General features: G+C 43.5%; 1 protein-coding gene across 7 annotated transcripts in view; it reads left to right on the top strand.

The window, feature by feature from the left end:
• Positions 1–15332: 15332 nt before the first annotated feature.
• Positions 15333–16786, top strand: part of NAXD (NAD(P)HX dehydratase) — a 52190-nt gene continuing 50736 nt past the window's right edge. For 6 of the 7 annotated variants that reach the window (XR_004966206.1, XM_036300412.1, XM_036300415.1 and 3 more), the window contains exon 1: positions 15465–15597. Coding sequence is in view for 6 of the 7 variants with exons in the window: in XM_036300412.1 (XP_036156305.1) it covers positions 15498–15597 (100 nt within the window). In the remaining variant the exon portion in view is untranslated. Of the gene's footprint in view, positions 15598–16786 lie in introns of all 7 variants that reach the window. The other variant, XM_036300414.1, reaches the window with a different exon arrangement.

The following is a 16786-nucleotide window of genomic DNA, read 5'->3' as shown; positions in this document are numbered from 1 at the left end:
CAAATATCTAAGTTCCTGGTGTGTTTTTCCAATTACACGAGTGTTAGTAATAGGGCGGTATTCGTCACGCTTTCTGTAAGACCAGCCAGCCCTGTACCACATCTCTGTCTGACTGATTTCTAGGCCTATTCTCAGACTCTCTCGAATACTGTAGAAAGCAGCTAATTAGTAAGTGAAACACTTCCCCTAGACCAGTGGTTCTCAACCTTCTGGCCCTTTAAATACAGTTCCTCATGTTGTGACCCAACCATAAAATTATTTTCGTTGTTACTTTATAACTGTAATGTTGCTACTGTTATGAATCGTAATGTAAATATCTGATATGCAGGATGGTCTTAGGCGACCCCTGTGAAAGGGTCGTTCGACCGCCAAAGGGGTCGCGACCCACAGTTTGAGAACCGCTGCCCTAGTCAATCCTGTGGACTAACTCTTTGAAAGCAGGTGCAGAGCAAGTTCGGACTCTGAGTACAAAAGTGAAGTCAGGTTCCCAGAGGGAAGGGGTGGAGAGGGGGAGGTAGAGGATGGTAAAGGAAGTCAAATATATGATGACAGAAGGAGACAACTTTGGGCGGTGAACACACAATGCAATATACAGATGATGTATTACAGAATTGTATACTTGCACCTATATAATCTTATTAAGCATTGTTACCCCAATAAATTTAATTTAAAAATTTTAGCCCTACCTGCTTTTGCTCAGTGGCTAGAGCATCAACCTGCAGAAGGAAGTGTCCCGGGTTTGATTCCAGTCAAGGGCACATGCCCAGGCTGTGGGCTCGATCCCCAGTAGGGAACATGCAGAAGGCAGCTGATCAATGATTCTCTCTCATCATTGATGTTTCTATCTCTCTTTTCCTCGCCCTTCCTCTCTGAAATCAATAAAAACATTTTTTTAAAAATTTTTTAAACTTTTTAAAGAGAATGTAAATGTCACTTACTAGATCCTCTGGCCTCCCTCTTCCTCTTTCTCTGGGATCATTGATTGGAAAGTGTTAGGACATGAATTGTTTCCTCACAAAACACATACGTGAATGTCCTAACCCCAGAATTTCAGAATGTGGCCTTACTTGGAAATAAGGTGGTTGCAGACATAATTAGTTAAGATGAGGTCACACTGGAGTAGGGTGAGCCCCTAACTGAATATGACTAGTGTTCTTACAAGAAGAGGAAATTTGCACACGCAGGCACATACAGGAAATACCATATAAAGATAAGGACCGAGATCGGGGTGATCCAATAAGTTAAGGAAATGCCAAAGACTGCCAGCAAACCACCAGAAACGGGGGGGGGGGGGGGGGGGGGGGCGGCACGGGACAGATTCTCCCTCACAGCCTTCAGAAGGAACCAGCCCTGCTGACACCTTTAGCTCAGATTTCTGGTCTTCAGAACTGTGAAACAATACATTTCTGTTTTTAAACAACAAAAAAGGGAAGTCAACCAAGGAAAGACAATTCGACCTGTAATATTTATCCATTGGCATAGCTTCTAAGACTTCCTTTTCTTATGAATGAATATTCTTTTAAAATTTGTCTGAAATAGGTAAGCCCCATAGAGGTTAAGGGGTATAAAGTAGCCAGAGTGAGACAAGGTAGATCATACTCAGATCTCAGCTCTGCCACTCTTTACTGTCTGGGTCTGGTTTTCTTCAGCAGTAACATGGTGTTATATTCTCCTCTGTTCCCCCTCCCCCCCCCCCAAAAAAAATGATAGGTTAAAGTCCTAACCCCTAGCACCTCATATGTGAACTTATTTGGAAATAGGGTCATTGCGACATAATTCGTGAGGTTAAGATGAGGCCATAATGGAGTAGGACGTGCTCCTGAGTAAGCTGTTGCCCTTATAAGAATAGGCCGTCTGAAGACACAGACACACAGGGAGAATGCCACATGACTATGAAGGCAGAGATGGGAGTGATGCAGACGCAAGCTGAGGAACGCCAAAGATTGCCAGCAACCATGAGAAGCTAGGGAGATGCAAGGAAGGATCTCTATCTCTAAGGTTCCAGAGAGAGAGAGAGAGAGAGAGAGAGAGAGAGAGAGAGAGAGAGAGAATAGGCCTGCTGACACCTTGATTTCAGACTTCCAGCCTCCAGAGGTAAGAACTGGGAGACAATGATTTCTGTTGCTTTAAGCCACACACTTTGTGGTACTTTGTTACGGCAGCCCTGGAAAATGGAGGTACATGGGGATACTATCTCTCAAAAGATAACCGTGGCAGAAGATGGAGGGCTACTACTAGGTACAGCTAAACCACTTAGGTATTCCATTAAAACACACACACACACACACACACACACACACACACACACACACACACAGACACAAAACAAAAAACCGTAAGAAAACTGAAAGATAAGAGTAGGCAAACTGGGTAGCATAGACACTTTGGAAAAGTTTGGCAGTTTCATTAAAACAAACAAACAAGCCTGACTGGCGTGGCTCAGTGGTTGAGCGTCAAACTAGGAACCAGGATGTCCTGGTTGGATTCCTGGTCAGGGCACATGCCCAGGCTGTGAGCTCCCTCCCCACTGTGGGGCGTGTAGGAGGCAGCCAATCAATGATTCTCTCTCATCATTGATGTTTCTATCTCTCTCTCCCTCTCCCTTCCTCTCTGAAATCAATAAAAAAGTATTAAAAACAAACAAACAGAAAATCCACCTAAATATGCAACTGTCATATGACCCAGCAACTGCACTCTTGGTCATTTATCCCAGAGAAGTGAAAACTAATGTTCACATGATAACCTGCATATGAATGTTCATATCAGCTTTAGTCCTAATAGCCAAAAAGTAGAAACGACCCAGGTGTCCCTCAATGACTAAATGGTTAAACAAATTCTGGTGCACCCACACCATGGAATACTACTCAGCCATAAAAAAGAAACAAACTACTGATATAGGCGACAACTTGGAAGAATCTCCAGAGAATTATACTGAGCGGAACAAAGTTATCCCAAAGGTTACATACTGCAGGTTCCATTTTTATAAGGTTCTTGAAGTGACAATATCATAGCAATGGAGAACAGCTCACTGGTTGCCAAGGCTTAAGAATGAGGTGTGGGTGAAAGAGAGACGGGTATATCTATAAAAGGGCAACACGGGGATCCTTGTGGTGATGGAATGTTCTATATTTGACTGTGTTGCTGTCAACATACAGGTTGTGATACTGTACTGTAGTCTTGCAAGATGTTACCATTGGGAGAAACTGAGTATAGAGTTTATGGAATCTCTCTGTATTTATTCTCACAACTACATGTGAATCTACAATTATCTCAAAATGAACAGTTTAAGAAAAAAAAAACCATTGTGAGGAGGAAAGAAAAGAATACATATAAAATCCTCAGCACAATGCCCCATGTATGGTAGGGAATTTTAGTGCTATAACTGGAAAAAGTCCTGGGCAAACCAGGCCGTTGATCATCTCACAAGGCGGGTCCAGCATTCGCTAACTCTGCCTCATCGAAAACTCGGATGCCTTCAGGGTCCCAAGATAGTTTCCCCAGGCCTAGGTATCATGGACAGGCTGGACTGCATCTGCTTATGTCTAAGAGCTGAGAACCCATTCCCGAAAGCCTCCCTCACAATTTAGTGATGAGAATTGCATCACTCATGCATAAACATCACCAAGGGAGTGCCCTAACCAGTTTGGCTCAGTGGATAGAGCTTTGGCCTGCGGACTCAAGGGTCCCAGGTTCAATTCCAGTCAAGGGCATGTACCTTGGTTGAGGGCCCATACCCAGTAGGGAGTGTGCAGGAGGCAGCTGATTGATGTTTCTCTCTCATTGATGTTTCTAACTCTCTATCCCTCTCCCTTCCTCTCTGTAAAATATCAATAAAATATATTTTTAAAAAATCACCAAGAGAAATGGGAGCACAGTGCTTAGGCTGGATCAGCCTGCATTCACCTCCAGACCTGGGGAGAGAGCCAGTCTTCCTGAGTCAAGTGTGTAATCACGTATGTGCCAATCAGAAAGGAGGAAGAGGTTGTTCTGGGGCAGTTTGCTAACCGTCTGTTCTCCCTCCTTTGCCAGCACTCACAGACTACCACCCACAGCCCTGGGCATCCTGCAGTGTTTTGTGGGCCCACAAGCTCTGCCACAGTCAAGGCCAGGAACTTTGTCAGTACCTCACGCATATAAAGAATTAATATAGCCTGGCCGGCATGGCTCAGTGGTTGAACGTCAACCTAGGAAACAGGAGGTCACAGTTCGATTCTCGGTCAGGGCACATGCAAAGATTGTGGGCTCGATCCCCAGTGGTGTATGCAGGAGGCAGCCAATCAATAATTCTCTCTCATCACTGATTTTCTCTCTCTCTCTCTCCCTCTTCCTTCCTCTCTGAAATCAATAAAAATATATTTTAAAAAAGGATTAATACATATTTGTTTAAGTGAATGAAGCAGTCTCTAACATAGTTATTCTGCCAACAAAACATCTAATGAAATCTGCACCCATAACCATATCGTAATGGCCCAGGTCAGAAACTTAATCAGGCACCAAGCCTACAACCTAGATTGTCTCAGTGTCCACAGAAGCAAAGCTACAAATGTTTCTTGCTCTTCTGAATACTCCTTCTCTAGACTCATTCCTTCAGCCTTTGAGTTGAAGGCAAACCATGTTTCTGAAGTGTTCATTCATGACCTAAGCCCACATGCCATATCCTTATTATTCATGTTTTCTAAGTGTTCTCCATATCTCATGGGGGTGTTGGGGGGTCACAAAACTGTGACGCTCAGATCTTTACCTAGTGATTCATGCTGCCTGCCCAGTAAGCAAATGACTTTCCTCCACAAACTCTGCTGCATCATTTTTCTCCCCAAGTAAGTTTGTTAGCTATGCCAAATTCTGTTTTGAATGTAATTGTATCATATCCACTAAACAAAATTAGCCTAGCTCCTCTCTCTCTCTCTCTCTCTCTCTCTCTCTCTCTCTCTCTCTCTCTCTCTCTCTTTCTCTCTCTCTCTCTCCCTCCCTCCCCTCTCCACCCATCTCCTCCTCCTCCTCAATGATAAGAAATAATTCAGACCCATAAAATTGTTATGTTCACAAACCAAACAGAGGTTCTAATCCTCTCCTTAAGATTCTTTGTTAGGTTTCCTCATTTCTTGGGGTGGACTTAAGTTCCTTGCTCTCATTTTGCCACAGACCTGCCACAAGTCTAGTCCTGGCTCACCTGACTATTTTCACTGTAACACAGAATATAAATGTGAATGTTAGACATCAGCTCTCAGCAATGCCTAAAGATAGTACCTCTGCAAGGAAGAAGAGATTTAGCAGAAACAACGGTGAATCAAGAATCCAGAGCGGTTTCTGTTCTTCTTATGACCAAGCTATAATTCCATAATTGTCTTCTAGGTTACTTTCTAACTTAGCTTCAGCAGAAGTTTTGCTTAAATAAAATTTTAAGGAACTCTTGCCTTTTGCAACAGCATGGATGGAACTGGAGAGCATTATGCTAAGTGAAATAAGCCAGTCAGAGAAAGATAAATACCACATGATCTCACTCATTTGTGGATTATAGAGAACAACATAGACTGATGAAAAGGGACAGATCCAAAGACTGAGAAACAGCGATCAGGCTATCAATCCCCAGAAGGAAAGTAGGGGAGGGCGGGGGTAAGGGGAAGAGATCAACCGAAGGACTTGTATACATGTATATAAGCCAAACCAATGGACATGGACAACAGGGGGATGGGAGCATGAGTGTGCGGGGCGGGGGGGGGGGGGGTGTTGGGGGTTAATGGGGGGGGGATGAGGACACATTTGTAATACCTTAACTAATAATAAAAATTAAAAAAAGAACCAGCAAAAAAAAAAAAAAATTTTAAGGATCAGACCTAACTACAGACCTATCTGATAACAATGGTTAGTCCTGGGCTGATTTACAGGGTCTATAGAACCAATTGTCATCCAAAGTTGCTCACATTGAGGATTTTAAAACATAGTCATCTTAGAGACAGTAGAGGGCACTCCGGGTAAATATTAAATTAAAAGGCAACATCCTAGAATGAAAGGTGGCCTGGAGTATTGGGTGCAGTACATGATACAGCACATTGTAAAATTTCTCTTGCTCAAAGCTAACCTAATATTTTCCATTTGTTTAGATTCCTGGTATTCTAGAGCACTACTGTCTAGTACTGTAGACACTAGCCACATGTGCCTATTTAAATTTAAGTTACATAAAATTTAAAAGGGAGCCCCTTGGTGGCGCTAGCCACATTTCATATGCTCAACGGACACATGTGACCAGGAGCCGCCATATTACACAGCACAGAGAACTTTCCATCATCACAGACACTTCTAGTAGAACGCGCTATTGAAGAATTTCAGTTTCCATAGATAATACACAGTTGAAGGGCATCAGAATATGCCAGCCCCAAAGTGTCATTTGGCATAAAGATTATTTTGTGCTGTCGGCAATTAAGGAACAGCAGACACAGAAATAGCTCTCTGCCCTTCCCCTGTCTAAAAGCAGGAAATAAGTTTCCCTTTCTGCAGGTGTCCTGCTCTCATACCAGGAAGGGAAGGACAGTTCTTATCACCGGAGATGGAGATGGTGCCAAGACACATCTGCACAAATGAAACCTTACTGAATAAGCCTTCGCTTCCATTAGTTTCCCCATATATTTACCTTCCCCCCATGTACCACCGCTGGAATCCAAACCTCACTACCTTTGTCTTCTCACATCCCCACAACTGACTGCCTTTTGTTGAAATTGTATATGAGGCCCCAACACCCAACTGCATGGTTTCTTTGGGTTTTCCATTTATTTTTTATGAAGGCCTCCATTTATGGGGAAAAAATAAAATATAATAATATGATTGTATACCTTTTCTCCTGTTAATCTGTCTTTTGACAGTCTCATTTACAGACCCCTACCCGAAGAGGGCAGAGGAAAAATTTTTTCTCTCTTATACAATTCCCCAAGAATAACTGAGAAATAGGGACTAATCTATCCAAGAGGCTGAACTGAGATTGATGGAGCCTGTGTGTTGTAGGTAAAGGAGGATATTTCATGGAATGAAGTCACCAAGGCTTCTAATCAGATGACTTCACATGGCCATCTTTCTAGGGGGGCATTCTCTAATTTTATTTTGGAGAAAACTTTTCATTTAAAAAAATGTATGAGAGGTATTTGTCTTAATATTATTTGGAACCTACATAAATCCTAGATTTCTGACTACCCCTAAACATATTATTGTCCCTCTGAGAGAACATTAAAATATGAGTCACAAACTAAATAAAAGATAAAATATAAGCAAATGTACTTACTAAATCAAAACCACATTTCTGGAGCTGACAGAAACAGGAAAGTTTATCTAATTCAAATATCTCATTTTTTGGTGATGAAAAGTCTACAACTAAAACTGTTTAGGTGCCTCTTCCAGATTCTCAAAGCTATTGCTGGGGAATTGAAATTCAACCTAGTGTTTATTCCTTCATGTTAAGATTATATAAGAGGTGTGTTTTTATTGAAAATGTGGGTCCTCTAAAGTCTTTGAGATTAGCGCTAACAAGAAGAGCCTATTGCTTCATTTATTGGTGGTTGATATGTGATATAGAAGCGCATGTGAACACACATGTAATCACACACACGCGCAGGCACATGCACATACACACATATACACAGAGTTAGATGTTTTACTTTCTCTCAGTCTAATTTCCTAAGTAGGGATCAAAATGTGAATTCCATGATATTAGATTCAGTTCTGTGTGGCTTCTTTTTGGCAACTGCAGGGAGGAAGGACGGAGAACTATGCTGCTGAGTTTTATGTAGGAGAAAGTGAATACGAATACTCAGCACAGCACCATCTGCAAATGTGACAAATATGAGAAGTGCTTTCATCATTAGAGCTCTTGATAAAGACTTCATTCCCCGGCCCATCAAACTAACATATGAAAAGGGGTTGTGGTGAAATCACAGGGTGAAGTTCAACATCCATCAGTGGCCTTTCCTGGAACCACCACCGCACCCCTGCTGCTGAGGCTGCAACAGCTGATCAAAAAGGCAAGTGTGCTACTCACAGCCAGCAGATCAATAACAGCGTCAGCGTTTTAATTGATTATTTTATGTGTGTTTTTAAGAAAGATGCTGAATCACAGCAATCACTTCGAGAATAAATGCATTTTATGCATAATAGGTACCTTACTGCTGCTTCGTTTCAAATAAGCTCCCAGAGAAACTACATCTACCTGAGCCTAGAACTGGTTTTTCCCGAAGGCTGAAAATAAAAATGTGCTTATCCTGGAAATAAATTTTATGTTCCCTCTGGCTGTTTCCTTGAATCATATTCCTCTTCAATGCAAAGCTAGAAATAATAGGTGATATGTTACAAGGAACAGTTCTCAAAATGAGGAACCCAGTTACCTATGGGCATGATAAGCAGCTGCTCCCACTGAGGTAATTCAATGAGTAGGAATGCAGATTGTTTGCCAGTGTTATGTTACTTCTAGTCCCTTCAAGCTTAATTGAAAAATTATAGCTTATTCCAGCTTTAACTATTTTTCAGATTTTTGTGGGTAAATACTAACAAACATTTTTATAGGTCTTCTGTAATATTATCCAGCATGCTATTTTACCTTCCTGACAGTAAAAGATCTGGGTTCCAATAGATTTTTCTTGGATCTATTTCTTAGCCTAGTTTGATGAGGACAGCAGCCTGTAGGCCAACAGCACCAGGGAGGACAGTGTGGAAAGATGGTGAAGGTCATGTTGACATAAGAAACCTCCAAATCTTCAGTTTTATTAATTTGTTTGAGCCAAACTGACAATTGCCAGGAAGCAAAATCTCAGTGGGTTGAGAAAATGCTTTGGTGAATGGCAGCTTTGTATCTTATTTTGTACATTACAATCAAAGCAGGAGACAGAAAGGGAGGGGGTTATAGGGAGATGAGAGAGAGCAAAGTAGAGAAATCTGAGATTGGATAAAGAGTAAAATGGAGAGAGATATACTTCTTTTACATTGGTGGGCATAAGATAGTTAACAATGAACATTCACGGTACACAGAGATGGCATTTGGGCAACAAGATAATAATGAGGGGTTCTGTGGTCTCGTGCTCTGGTGGGAGACTGTGCCCTGAGAGGTCTGGGGAGAAGGGGATTACTCTGACATTCCAAAGGTATATTATCTTAGATGCAAAAAGGCATAGACAGGCTCAGCTTCCTTCATCAAGGAAGATACCAGCCTAGGACATGACTACCTGTCACGACTTGCTTTTAGTTAGGAAGTTTTAATTTTACACATCCTATGTGGCTACTTTAGTCTCTAAGTGTGTAAGGCCCACCATACAGGCCTCCCCGAGCTTGTTAGGTTTAGTATGTGGCCCCTTTTTCATCCACATTCACCTCTCAACCTGGCCAGAGAGAGGGGTCAATGTGTCTTATTTCAGAGGTGATGTAAAAGAAATGAAATGAGTGCATACACTTTGAACTGGAAACCTTTTCCTTCATCATTTTGGCGTTGGAAGACAAATCATACTAATACCGTGAAGCAGGTCAGTGTCCAATGAGCTGCACATATCTTCTCTTACATCTTTCCACCACAATGCCACCAGGTGGGCAGTGCCAACTCTCATGCTTCACAATTTCGTAGCTGAGTAAGAAAGATCCAGAGTTTAATTGATTTGTACATATTTTCTTAATTTATACATATCTCCCCTCCTCCCCCAAATCTGAGGGGAGGGGCACACAAGAAGAAAATCATGTTCAGCATTCTGCAGAAAGGTAGACTCACAATATCACAAGGATCAGAGGTGGCTCTAGAGCGGGGGTCCCCAGATGACCCGTTAAAATGTAAATATTTCAGGGGGTGGGTAGGGTCTGGGAGGATGATGGTAAAAGGGGGAAAGGGGAAATACTGTAGTACTATCAATAATAAAAAGTCTGTTAAAAAAGAATTGTAAATATTTCAACATGTTTCATTTAAAATATTAAAAAGGGTAATGTAATATATAAATTAATTAAGATAAATGCATACAACAAAATTAAAATGAATTCATACTAGCAATAAATAACCTAGTGGATAATAAATAAATAATTCTGAATAAATAAAAATTCATGAATTTGTACTGAATAAAATAAAAATTCAGTTCATACTGGTAATAAACAACCTGGTGGATACCACCTTACCAAGTGATTGAAGTTGAAGTTATTGCCGCCAAAAAAATGGGGCAAACTGACATTGCTTACATAGAAGATCCCAAGTAATTTAAAAAATATCTGCTAGAACTGATCAATGAATTTAGCAAGGTCAAAGGATATAAACTAATATCTTCAAAAATATCTGCTATAACTAATAAAGGAATTTAGCAAGGTCAATATATAAAAATCAATTGCGTTTCCATGTATGAGCAATCAACAATTAAAAATTTAAAAATAACATAATAGTGTCAAAAGCATGATTAGGGTGTATTGATAGAAAAGTTCTAAATCAAGATGTTTGAACCAAGATGGCGGCATAGGTTAATGCTGGAGATTGCTGCCTTGAACAACCAAATCAAAACACACCTAAAAGACAGAACGGACATCATACAGAACCACAGGAAGGCTGGCTGAGTGGAAATTCTACAACTAGGAGGAAAGAGAATATCATTCCCAGACTCAGAGGAGGCACAGTGCTGAAGTGAAATACTCAGGTACGGAGTGTGCGCGGAGCGGGCTGGCGGCGGAGGGCGCGGTTTGTGCTTTCAATTGGGAGGGAGTCTCAGATTCTGAGCTCCAGATCCGGGTGAGTCTCTAGGGACCCAGACTCAAACGGGAGAAGCGGGACTGTCTGGCTTCAGTTGGAACTCGAAGGCAGCTTTCTCTCCGAGGTTTGCAGCGGTTGCTGGGACTCTGCGAGGCAGAGCCCCTAGGGACGGAACTGAGAGCCGCCATAACTGCTCTCTCCGGCCCACCCTGTTGATTCCGAGCCCGATCGACCCACCCGCCCCGCACAAGCCCTGCACAGAGCCATTTGCCAGATAGCCTCAGGCAAAGGCTAGATTAGCACCTCCCTAGAGGACAGAAGTTTTCCCACTGCAGACAGCTGATTCTCACAGCCAGCTGGCCTGGAGGTCAAATCCCCCTAGTATTAACTACAACAATCAAGGCTTAAACTACAACAATCAAGCTACAGGAGGACTGCACACAAAGACCACTAGGGGGTGCACCAAGAAAGCATAAAAAAATGTGGAGACAAAGAAACAGGACAAAACTGTCAATGGAGGATATTCAGTTCAGAACCACACTTTTAAGGTCTCTCAAGAACTGTCTAGAAGCCACTGATAAACTTAATGAGATCCTCAACAAATCTAATGAGACCCTCGATGTTATGATAAAGAACCAACTAGAAATTAAACATACATGGACTGAAATAACGAATATTATACAGACTCCCAACAGCAGACCAGAGGACCGCAAGAATCAAGGCAAAGATTTGAAATGCGAAGAAGCTAAAAACACCCAACCGGAAAAGCAAAATGAAAAAAGAATCCGAAAATACGAAGATAGTGTAAGGAGCCTCTGGGACAGCTTCAAGCGTACCAACATCAGAATTATAGGGGTGCCAGAAGATGAGAGAGAGCAAGATATTGAAAACCTATTTGAAGAAATAATGACAGAAAACTTCCCCTACCTGGTGAAAGAAATAGACTTACAAGTCCAGGAAGCACGGAGAACCCCAAACAAAAGGAATCCAAAGAGGACCACACCAAGACACATCATAATTAAAATGCCAAGAGCAAAAGACAAAGAGAGACTCTTAAGAGCAGCAAGAGAAAGAAACTCAGTTACCTACAAAGGAGTACCCATACGACTGTCAGCTGATTTCTCAACAGAAACTTTGCAGGCCAGAAGGGAATGGCAAGAAATATTCGAGGTGATGAATACCAAGAACCTACAACCAAGATTACTTTATCCAGCAAAGCTATCATTCAGAACTGAAGATCAGATAAAGAGCTTCACAGGAGAGAGCTGAGGCAACTAAGATGGCGGCATAGGTAAACACCGGGAAATTGTCGCCTCACACAACAATTGAAAATTACCGCAAAGGACTGAGCAAACATCATCCAGAACAACAGGAAGGCTGGCTGAGTGTAAATTCTACAACTAGAAGGAAAGAAAAGCACGCTGAGAGCCAGAGGAGCTGCGGAGGTGAAGTGCAGAGGTACGGCGGCTCGCGCGGGCAAGGAAAGGGGGTGGCGCCTGAGGACGCGGCTGTCTTCTTGAATCACAAACTCCCGACTGCTCTGAACTCCGGTTCCGGGAAGTCTCTGGGGACCCAGGACTCATACGGGGAGAGGCTGGTCTGTCCGGCAGCGGACGAACTAGAGGGCGGCTTTCCCTCAGAGGTGCTTGCAGCCGTTACCGGGACACTGAGACGCGTGACTCCGGGCGGAGAATCGGCCATAGCCCCCTGATCCGCCCTTTGACTCCCTGAGACCCCGCCCCACCCAGGCTGCGGCAGAGGCTTTTGCATGTGAATGTACCTAACTGCAGCCGAACCAGGCAGACCCTGAACTTCCAAGAGAAGGCCCAAGGCCCCTCAGCGGCTTGCATTGCTTCACAGCTGAGCCTCTTCGTGGCTCCTGCTGTGTGGCCTCAGGCAGAGGCTGAATTAGCACCTCCTTAGATCCAGGAGCCACTGTACCCAGTGGTCAGAGGGGGGCCATCCAGACTGCAACTCCTCAGATCCATAAGGGTCACACTCAGGGAGCAGACTCAGTGAGCACCAAAGCCCCACTGAAGCAAGTCTTGCCCCAGAAGGGTGTCTTCAGCACAGAAGTTCTCCCACTTTAGACACAGCTGATTCTCACAGCCAATTGGCCTGGAGGTCAATTCCTCCCAGTGATTCTACAACAACCAAGGCACCAAGAGTGCACCAAGAGTGTCCACCCCAGGTAACTGGGGAGGCAGAGCTACTGGGCCCTACAGGACACCTGGCGCACAGGGCCACTCTATCAACACAGGGAAGCTGCCAAAATGCGGAGACAAAGAAACAGGTCACAAATGGCAGAAATGGAGGAAAGCAAACGATTGGATATAGAGTTCAAGGCCACGTTTATAAGGTTTTTCAAGAATTTTATGGAAACCGCCGATAAATTTAATGAATCCCTCAATAAGTATAGTGAGACCATGGAGGACATGAAAAAGGACCAACTAGAAATTAAGCATACACTGACTGAAATAAAGAATAATTTACAGAGATCCAGCAGCAGACAAGAGGATCCCAAGAATCAAGTCAAAGATTTGAAATACAAAGAAACAAAAAATACCCAACCGAAAAAGAAAAAAGAAAAGAGATTCCAAAAATATGAAGATAGTGTAAGGAGCCTCTGGGACAACTTCAAGCGTACCAACATCAGAATTATAGGGGTACCAGAAGGAGAGAGAGGGCAAGATATTGAAAACCTTTTTGAAGAAATAATGACAGAAAACTTCCCCTACCTGGTGAAAGAAATGGACTTACAAGTCCAGGAAGCACAGAGAACCCCAAACAAAAGGAATCCAAGGAGGACCACACCAAGACACATCATAATTAAAATGCCAAGAGCAAAAGATAAAGAGAGAATCTTAAAAGCAGCAAGAGAAAGACAGTCAGTTACCTACAAGGGAGTACCCATACGACTGTCAGCTGATTTCTCAACAGAAACCATGCAGGCCAGAAGAGAGTGGCAAGAAATATTCAAAGTGATGAATAGCAAGAACCTGCAACCAAGATTACTTTATCCAGCAAAGCTATCATTCAGAATAGAAGGTCAGATAAAGAGCTTCACGGATAAGAAAAAGCTAAAGGAGTTCATCACCACCAAACCAGCATTATATGAAATGCTGAAAGGTATTCTTTAAGAAGAGGAAGAAGAAAAAGGAACTCTTACCATTTGCCACAGCATGGATGGAACTGGAGAGCGGATAAATACCACATGATCTCACTCATTTGTGGAATATAATGAACAACATAAGCTGATGAACAAGGACTGATCCAGAGACGGAGAGGCATTGATTGGACTGTCGGGACTTGGAGGGAAGGTAGGGGAGGGTGGGGGTAAGGGAGAAAGATCAACCAAAGGACTTATATGCAAGCATATAGGCCTAATCAATGGACATGGACAACGGGGGGGTGAGGGCATGAGCGGGGGGTGGGGGGTAGAGGGTAACGTGGGGACAAGGACACATATGTAATATCTTAATCAATAAAAAATATATTAAAAAAAAAAAGAACCTTGGAGAGCTACTCAAAAAGATAATTTAGCATTAGAGAATAAATTCTGATTTAGAAGAGTAAGTTATTTCTCTTATAATTCTGGATATAGTAAACATTGTCTTTCTTCTTGTAATGTTAAATTTTACTTAAAGATAAAAACCTTCTTTTTTGAATTTTGAAGGTTTTACTTGTACTGATGTAGAAATATGTCTATAATTCACTGTTAAGTAAATAAAGCAGATTTCAGATAAAAAAAAAAAAAAAAGAGCTTCACAGATAAGGAAAAGCTAAAGGAGTTCATCACCACCAAACCAGGATTATATGAAATGCTGAAAGGTATCCTTTAAGAAGAGGAAGAAGAAGAAAAAGGTAAAGATACAAATTATGAACAACAAACATGCATCTATCAACAAGTGAATCTAAGAATCAAGTGAATAAATAATCTGGTGATCATAATAGAATCAGGGACATAGAAAGGGAATGGACTGACTATTCTTGGGGGTAAAAGGGGTGTGGGAGATGCGGGAAGAGACTGGACAAAAATCGTGCACCTATGGATGAGGACAGTGGGTGGGGAGTGAGGGCGGATGGTGGGGCGGGAACTGGGAGGAGGGGAGTTATGGGGGGAAAAAGAGGAACAAATGTAATAATCTGAACAATAAAGATTTAATTAAGAAAAAAAAAATGTTCGACCAAAAAAAAAAATTAAAAAAGTTCTAAATCAAGATTGTGGTGGTGATTACATGATTATGCACATTTGCTAAAACTCATAGACTTGTACGGCTAAAATTTCTGAATTTTATCGTTATGTTAATTTCACCTCAAGAAAGAGAGAGTGAACACCTATCCTGTGTCATGTTCAGGATGCTGAGCATACAACAGAGAAAAAGATGACGCTTTTCCATCGGAGCTAACTTTCTACACACCTGTAAGTATGTAGCTGAAGTGGCCAAATGGGCAGCTTTCTGCCTCAATTACTTTCTATAACTCCCCTTGCCCAAAAAAGAAACGATAAAAACAACTCAAGCCCTAAACCATTAAGGCGCGTCTCGACACCGCAATCTACCCTCCAGCAAATCTGCAGCATACCCAGCGGGAGGGAGGGGAAGCCGTATCCCCGGCAACAAGAAGCTGGAACCGACTTCCGGCGGCAGCGCAGTTGCCGCCCGGATCCCGGAAGTTCTCCCGGCGACTTTGGTTCCGGCGGCGGCGCGGGGCGGGCGGAAGGCCGGAAGTTCGCCCATGGCTGTGGGTCCCGGCTGGCTTGCAGCCCAGGCCTGCCGGCGAGGTAAGATCGATACGGTCCTCCGTAGGCATGGCCTCGCCGGCGGGGGTCGGGGCTGCGGTCGCCGGCGCAGCCGTTGTCACGCTGCTCTCGGCCGCGCTCGCGTTCTATGGGCCGCCGCTGGACGCAGGTACCCGGCCGCGGGCCGCGCGTCCGGACGGGGGCGCCGGTGGGGCCGGGGCCGCGGAAGCAGGGTGGTGCGCGCGGCCTGTGGGCGGCGCGGGCGTTGAGGGGCCGGGGCCAGGCCGCGCGGGTCCGAGCTTTCAGGCCGGACGTGGCGAGAGTAACTGTCAAGGAGTTTGGCCCTTTGTTAGGCCTGGCGGGTCCGAGTGCTCTGAGAATTGAGGGGTTCCTCAGCTATGCGCCTCAGTCCTGCCAGCAGCAGAGGGGCTGCTGGGACCCAACTTATGGAGACTTTTTATTGGTAGCTGTTTGTCTCAAATTCACACACTGTGACTAGATTTCCTTTGAGTTTGAGGTTTCATTATTAGACCGACTTGCTGAACTTGACTAAAAACAGGTGGTTTTGCGCCCTGACTTTTATCCTCACTTTATTTTTTTAAAAATATATTTTATTGATTTTTTACAGAGAGGAAGGGAGAGGGAAAGGGATAGAGTTAGAAACATGGATGAGAGAGAAACATCGATCAGCTGCCTCCTGCACACCCTTTACTGGGGATGTGCCCGCAACCAAGGTACATGCCCTTGCCGGAATCGAACCCGGGACCCTTCAGTCCGCTTCAGTCCGCAGGCCGACGCTCCGTCCACTGAGCCAAACGGGATCCTCGCTTTAAGGCCCATCTCCGTTGACTTGAGCGCGGCTGTCGTGCGCTCCGAGTTGGTTATGGTCCATGTTAGTTTAAAGCGCGCTTCGCACAGAAAAACGTCGGTCTCACGGAAAGCTGTGAGTGCAGAGTTGTGTTTGTTAGGAATTCCTTGTTCACTTTTGAGTGGGCCTGAGTTACCTCACTGTGTAAATGAAATAAGGTGGTTTATTTTCTTCCCTGCCCTACCGCCTGTGTTTGAAGACTGTCTGTACCACATAGTGTCTCCTTCCACCTCTCCAGGTGCAATTCTAGAAAACAGCCCAGGCTTAAGAAATCTATGTGATTCCCCAGACTTCCTCAGCCACACTTCTCCCAAGCAGATAAAAACCAGGCCGGTTTTACCTGTTCTCCCAGACTCAGAATTGTTATGAAAACAAAGTTGCATAATAGGATAAATTTTAAGTCGCCTCTTGTCCAGGCCTTTTTGTCCTTCAAGACTTTGATATTTATATTTAAACTAGAGGTCGGGTGCACGGTTGCGTGCACCAGGTG

Source organism: Myotis myotis, unplaced genomic scaffold (genome assembly GCF_014108235.1).
Source record: "Myotis myotis isolate mMyoMyo1 unplaced genomic scaffold, mMyoMyo1.p scaffold_m19_p_3, whole genome shotgun sequence".
In the NCBI taxonomy this organism is placed as follows: domain Eukaryota; kingdom Metazoa; phylum Chordata; class Mammalia; order Chiroptera; family Vespertilionidae; genus Myotis; species Myotis myotis.
Note: the sequence above shows the minus strand (reverse complement) of the source record. Positions and strands in the feature narration are given on the sequence as shown.